At 37.0% G+C, this 7541-nt stretch overlaps 1 protein-coding gene across 1 annotated transcript in view; it reads right to left on the reverse strand.

The window, feature by feature from the left end:
• The window catches only part of LOC107746579 (centrosomal protein of 126 kDa-like), a 31355-nt gene extending 24560 nt beyond the window's left edge, over positions 1-6795 (reverse strand). The window contains exon 1 of the mRNA XM_016560841.1: positions 6753-6795. Within this exon, the coding sequence (XP_016416327.1) occupies positions 6753-6795 (43 nt within the window). The remainder of the gene's footprint in view (positions 1-6752) is intronic.
• Positions 6796-7541: the final 746 nt, after the last annotated feature.

The raw sequence follows: 7541 nt of genomic DNA on the forward strand, positions 1-7541 counted from the left end.
TTACTGCCACTTTTAACTAAATGTAAATATATACTCCGTATTTTTTATTCCATAGTAAGGGCAATTCATACAATACATTTAAACTGAGCTACTTTAATACCATCTCCGAACTTTCTACGACGACTCTGCTGTTCTTCGGCTGGTTTTTCCTGTATACGTTGGTTGACAGATGTCTCGTCCAGTCAGCGGTGAGTAATCCCAAACCAATGGCGCTGTCTCAAACTATACCTACCTTTTCCGGTTTGTCTGATTTGTCGTTGTGTTTTCTGACTTGTAAATTTGTTTTCGGATTTGTCGTTGTGTTTTCTGACTTGTTATTTTGTTTTCGAATTTGTCATTGTGTTTTCTGACTTTGTAGCGTATTTACAGATGAAACTGACCTGCACTTGAAGCCCTGAAGAGGTCAGTGATGTCGCTACATTTCACTGCTTCTTCTGGCCGCTTCCTCTCTTTCATCGAGTCCCGCGCATCGGTTCTGTTCGGAACCGTTTGACGGAAGCGCGGAACAGACGTGAGCCGATTCATGTAGCGCAGCGCTGCCAGTCAAGACTAACCGATTTATTATTATTATATATTATTATTTTATTATTATCGAATGAAAAAATCGGAAATGATCACTTTGGTGCATTGAGAAGGCATAAATATAAAATATTAATAATAAAAACAAAAACAAAAAACAAAAAAACAACAACAACAGGGCAGCGGGCCAAATCAGCCGCCAGGCCACCGGGAATTCTCCCGGTGCTCCCGATGGCCAGTCCGGGCCTGGTGGTTTCTTTATTCTTTATTTGCGACTACTCTAATTTGCGCTGCGCTTGGTGTATTGATATGTAAATGAAATGTTGCATCTGTGTTCTTTAATTTGCTTGCTGTTAGATCACCCGCAGAAATTTCCACGCCTGTCGGCGCTGTTTTGGAGTTGCGCTCTCGCACTAATTTGCCCTGTTTAGTATGGGTTAAGTTGTCACAGTGGAATCTATCATAGATTTTCAGCAACATTTAAACAGTAAAACAATAACGAAACACAAAAGGCAACAAAAAATTAGCAAATTAATTAATTGACAGCTAGCCCCAGTCTCCCCAATATACTTATTGAACAAAACAGGTTCATGAAAACACATTTTACACAGTAGTATTGATCAAAATGTACTCCTGCACTCTTTTGCTATTTTCTTCCTCTTCTGTTCTGGTTTGAAAAACACTTTAGAACTTTAGTAATATGAATGACAAATGCTGCCTCTCTGTTTCTCTTAAATGCTCAATTTTAGTCAATCAGTGAGTCGGGTGTCTTTGTCTGCTGGATGTTGATCTCCCCTGTGGCAACTGAGTGTTTCACAGTATGCCACAACAGACTCTTTATTTCATGCCCGTGTCCTTCAAATAGCTCCTGCTCTCAGCCTATTATCGCCATAATCATTTCTGTGGCCAAATAAAGTAAACTGTGCAAAAAAACCTCTCAGGTGTGCTAATGCATCATTTGGCCGTATTATGCGTTTTGCAATCTTAGGCCATTATTGTTGCTTGTTGTTTATACATCCGATTATTTTAATGTTTTTTTTTTTTAATGTAACACCATTTAAAGGTAAAAAAAGTTTTCTATCAACCCATAAATAGAGTAGTATTGGACCAGCAGATTTGTTTGTTAGTAAAATATAATGTTCATACCTTGATAAGTCTTGCTGTGCAGCTGATGATACAGCTGTGATCATTGTCCACAACAATGCTGGAAATAGAGAACATCATGAGACGAGAGCAATAGCCTTGTGCAATCTGTGTCTTTTCCAGATCAACAGTTCAGTTATCGAAAACCTTCCCCTGTCTATTATAAGGCTCCTCACAACTCTGATATAAGGTTTACTGCAGATTTTTTTACAACCTCCATTCTTGTGCTTAAATGTAAAGAACTATAGGGTCATTTGTTTGCTGCTTGCCCTTACTAGATGTGTTTTCTTTTATCTTCATATGAGAATTCATAGATGGATATGATTTCAGGCCAAAGAGGGTCTATGTGGATACTCTCTTTTTAGAAAATGCCAAATTGCAGTGTTTACTGATCGGTTACTAACACTAAAATGAGCATCAGTTTCTTGACCGAGGTTGGGCTTTTGAGCATAGAACGCATTTCTCCCTGACAACAAATGGCTGTTTTGAAGAAATATTGCATGGAGCTTTTACTGTTCAGTAGGCATACATTATCCCTGCAGACTAATTGCAATAACTGTAAGCTGGAATTTGCTATACGGGTTATTCAGACTGAATCAATCCTGAGAGAGTTAAAAATACAATATTTGTAATTTTGAACATTTTCTTTCTACACTAGGCCGTTTCGATGTGACTCAAATAGATCTCATGGAAACAACACTGCCATGGAAACATTACACAGTACTATATTATGATCCAAAACAAAGACTCTTAATTTTTATTGCATACAGTGAATGACACTGGTTTACAGAGGTAATTGTGAACAACAGCAATTTGCCACCATGCTTATCTTTGCAGGTCATTCGTCCTTTGCCACTGCAGTATTGAGCTCAGTGATGTTGTGCAATTGAATTATTTACACTCATATACTCCAACACAAACTGTGACTCCGTAATTGTTCATATCATAGCTAATTCCAAAAGAAAAGACACTCTCTTTGTACTAGTGTAGGTGCAGGTAACCTTTTTGACATGAAGTGCTATCCCATCATTTACACAGTGATGCTTGCATAACAAAAAGCAACAAAAAAGAGACCAAAGTGCTTTAGCGCTGCCCTGAGTGCTGCCGCACTACCCAACCGAACCACACAGCGTGACCCACAGGTCACCCCATCCATTAACTTGCACAACCCATTGCAGCACAGATCAGTTTTTGTCAGATTTATGGTTTGGTTGTTTACAGTGAAGAATATTCCACGTATTTGTTGCCAGTTGCCACATGGAGATCTAGAGAAAATTATCAGCATCAGGTAAATTTTCCAACACCTTCATTTGTGGGTTTAATCTTTGATTTGAATCACTCATATCATTTGTATAATCATGGGTTGGATTATCATACTTAAAATTTAAATTAAATATTTTATTCACTTCCCAAAGCTACGTTTTACTCGCATTAAACCCTTAAAAATAAAGGTTATTTTTTGATATCTATCTATTTCACTAAAGGTTCTTTATAGTGGAAAAACGTTCTTACGATTTTTTAAATGTACACTAAGAAAAAAAACCCAGTTCTTTTGAGCACTGTTCAGCAAAAATGCTTCTTCTATGGCATCACTGTGCAAACAGTTATGGAATGTATAGGGCCCTATTTTAACGATCTAAGCGCATGGTCTAAAGCGCACGGCGCAGGTGCACTTAGGGCGTGTCCAAATCCTCTTTTGCTAGTTTAACGACGGGAAAAACGGTCGGCGCGCCCGGCGCATGGTCTAAAAGGGTTGTCCCTATTCTCTTAATGAGTAATGGGTGTGTTTTGGACATAACGTGCAATAAACCAATCAGAGTCTCATCTCCCATTACCTTTAAGAGCCAGTTGCGCTCGTGCCATGGCGGATTTGCTATTTACATGTAGGAATTTGCAAGTGCAAAGACAGAAGGCGTCTCCAGAGATGAAACGGAGCTGCTTGTGCGTGAGCAAAGGTAGCATAATTCTGATACATGCAATGACTATCCATTATGACATGTAGGCATTTTTATATTTATGTAGCCTACACAATAATAATCTTTTACATTGCAATCCTTTAATTTTTAATATTTGGCATGTTTGTGTGCTGCTGTGTGTCCCTGTGTGTGTGTGTGTAATAAGCAGAGTGTACGCACGCTGTGGACCCGCCAATACTAGCGCGCTCTTTAAATAACAAAAATACTACTGCGCCATTGACTTTAGACCAGGGGCCCTATCATACACCCGGCGCAATGCGGCGCAAGGCGCGGTGAAAGTGTTTTTGCTAGTTTCAGCCCGACGCAGTTCTCATTTTCCCGTCCTGCGCCGCGTTGTTAGTGTGTGTGTGTTTGTTCACTACTCACTGCTGTGTGTGCGCACACTTGGATGGCTTAAATGCAGAGCACAAATTCAGAGTATGGGACACCATACTTGACCACATGTCACTCAAATCTATTTCAGACTTCTATTTTTTTCTTTTGAATTTTCTATTACTCAAAGAATTCTAAAAAATGTATTATGGATTCCACAAAAATATTAATATATTAAATATTAATATTTTTAAAATACATTTATTTCATACTAAGTATAGTTCAAATCTATTAACATATTTAATAACATATTGCTAGAGACTTACTGATATAAAAATTATAATTAAACTTTGAGTACTACCTGTGCACAATGCATATTTTTAAATATTAAACCTAAAATGTGTTTTAATGTCATTATTGATGAGTATTGTATGATCTTTGAATAATATCGGCCTTAATGCAAGATATTTAAAGTGTAGCTGAAATATACTTGCAATAGTTCCACTTTAGCACAATTAAATATACTTCTGTATATCTTTAGTTGGACCTCACCTCAGCACTACTTCCGCACAATTAAAGTGCATTAAGTACAAAATTTGTTGTTAGAATTTAGCAGACTTTGAGTATACCAGTTTAGTATGCTAAAAGTACAAATACAGGGTATTTTTATTAAGTACATAAATATGTAAAGGTATTTGCAGCATACTTAGCATGAAATAAATGTATTTCAAATACATTTTAGTATATTTATTTTTCACTAGGGACAGCACAACTTTGATAATAATAAGAATGTTTATTGAGCACCAAATCAGCACAATGAATGATTTTTGAAATATCATGTAACACTGAAGACTGGAGTAATGACTGCTGAAAATTTAGCATTGCCATCACATAAATAAACTATATATTTAAATAAAATAAAAAAAAGAAAATAGTTATTTTAAAATGTAATAATATTAAAACTAAATTGTAATACATTATTCCTAATTTTACAGTTTTGATCAAATAAATGTAGGGGAGAGCGGGGCACAACACTTTTTTACTTTCTCAGTTTGTGTAAATCCACATGGGGTTCAGAGTATAATTTTTTTATCCACAGTAATTTCACACTTGTCTAGAACAAATATGTCGCTTTGTTTCATTATTACAATGTATACGTTTTTCTTAATTTACCCTAAAAAAATGGAAGTGAAATGTGACAACATGCCCTGTAGGTGGGGTACATTGTAACATCTGTAACATGACCACATGACAACTTAAAATGTTATCTGATCTACTGAAAAAAATATACAAGACAAACTAAAATATTTTGTCAATAAAATACAATTATTTTTTTCAAATGAAATAATGGTGTTTTTTAAGAATGAAAAATAATGGGACGACAAAGGCCTCCTGTAGTGAATCGATGCGTTTTTGTAAGAAAAATATCCATATTCAAAATGTAATCACTTTAATCTAGCTTGCGCCAACAGTTGTACACAGAAGCAGCTCCGGGCTGATGACGTATGAGTTCGGCATTGCGCATGCGCTGGTGAGTCTCGTGAAAACCAGCGTTTGTTAACAGGAGCAAAGGAAGCAAAGTTTCCTTACTTTAGCAAAGGAAAACCAGTCTCCTCTTGGCTTATATCAAAATCCTCTGACATTCTTCTTTACAAATCCTCATTCTGTACTTCTAATTCATGACCGTTGTTTTTTTTTTTATCTCTCTGCTGCATTTCCGTATGCGTCACTTCTGAGCGGCACATGCGCAAAGCTGACCTCATACGTCATCCGCCCGGAACTGCTTCCATTTACAACAGTGAGCGCACGCTAGATTAAATAGATTATTACGTTTTGAATATGGATATTTTTCTTACAAAAACGCATTGATTCGCTACAGGAGGCCTTTGTTCACCCCCCGGAGCTGTGTGAGACACTTTTTTTTATGGATGGGCGCTCTTTATTTCACTTATTTGGACTGAAGCACTGCAACACCCGCTAACTACAATGAAACAGCTTGAAAGATCAAAGACAATTTTTAATATAACTCCGATTCGTCTGAAAGAAGAAAGTCATATACACCTAGGATGCCTTGAGGGGGAGTTATTTATGGGCTAATTTTCATTTTTGGGTGAACTAACCCTTTAAGACTAACATATTGATACAAACATTTAATTTTGATTTCTTGAAATAATAATTTCTGAACATAAAACATTGATTGTCAGTCTTTATTCACCTGATTCTCGTGGTTTCTGATTAAAATTCATTAAAGCAAATAGTGTAAATTGCATCACTAATGTCATAGAATAGCATAGTTTAATAATAGTAACACAGTGTTACAACGTTCCCCATCTGCGCAACTGGAATTTAAAACTGGTTAGTATCTTCTGCTAGTTAGCAAAGCATTAAAATCTAAACTGATAAATAACAGATTGGAGATTAAAATAATTGGAGATTTGTCTCATTTTAAATTAATACTAAAAACTGAGATGAAAAATATATAAGCCAGAAATGTACTTTTACTATGGAAAAAAAAAATTCTTCAGGGATATCTTCAAAAGATTTTTGAATTTTGGTGCCCGTTTTTCTTTATAGTTTTTATATGGTAACTAGTAAATACCGTAAATTTATGTTATGCTAGCATGTGTGGAAATATACAAACCATGTGTGTTACAACTAACCCCGCATTAGTTTGTGCCCCGCACTCCCCTAGCCTTGATTAATTAACATAAGATTCTTCCTTCAAAAAATAAAAAAATCCACCCAAATTTGTGAACGATCGTGTGTATATATAATTATATCTCACTTTTTCCTCACATTTACCCTTTCGTGTACCAGCAGTGGCACTCGCTTCTAAGGCTTCCATCCCTTTGCTAGCGTTAGCCGTTCCCGCGTGTTTTGTGAAAGTGGAAGATTGGGTGATATTTGTGCTATCGCTCGTCCTGTGTAATCAGCATGCTGTGTCTGAGGTGTGTTTGAGGCTGAGTGGTGTGAAGCTGCCGTGCTGATTCTCGTCTGCGCTCATGTTCAGCCTTGCTGCTCTTCTCAGCGACTTCTGACTGTAACACACTGATATAGGAGGCAAAATCAGAGAGGACAAAGTGACCTTATTGCGCTCAATGAGGGGAGACATGTGTGAAGGTGACTAATGGCCCATATCTGGGCGAGAACGAACGTGCGCATGAGTTTAACAATGTATTACTGAAAACAAATTATAACTCCGGGAATGACTACACCACTCCACTGATTATAGCAATCCCTGACCATTTATAAAGGAGCCATGTGGACAGTGACTAATAGCGGAGGAAGCACGGTAAACAGGTAATATTTGTAAAGAAATGTGTACTGTAAAATCTCATCTGTTGTGTAAGATTTACATGCTCATCTTATTTCCGCTTCCTATATCCTGACTTAACCCCTCAAGTCAAATTTAGTCATAGCAGTGTTTAGGGCCTTTCGCACCGCTTTAGTTCCAGAACTAAATGTACAGTACTAAAGTATTGGGACGATTTTGCGTGAACTATTTCCCAGTACTATTTAAAGGGTTGCATTCGCACCGACAGTGTACTAAGAAGTTACGTAAGCCGGTCGACAGCGTCGTCATTTGTGCGC

This window comes from Sinocyclocheilus rhinocerous, unplaced genomic scaffold (assembly GCF_001515625.1).
Source record: "Sinocyclocheilus rhinocerous isolate Xijiao unplaced genomic scaffold, SAMN03320098_v1.1 scaffold1160, whole genome shotgun sequence".
Lineage (NCBI taxonomy): Eukaryota > Metazoa > Chordata > Actinopteri > Cypriniformes > Cyprinidae > Sinocyclocheilus > Sinocyclocheilus rhinocerous.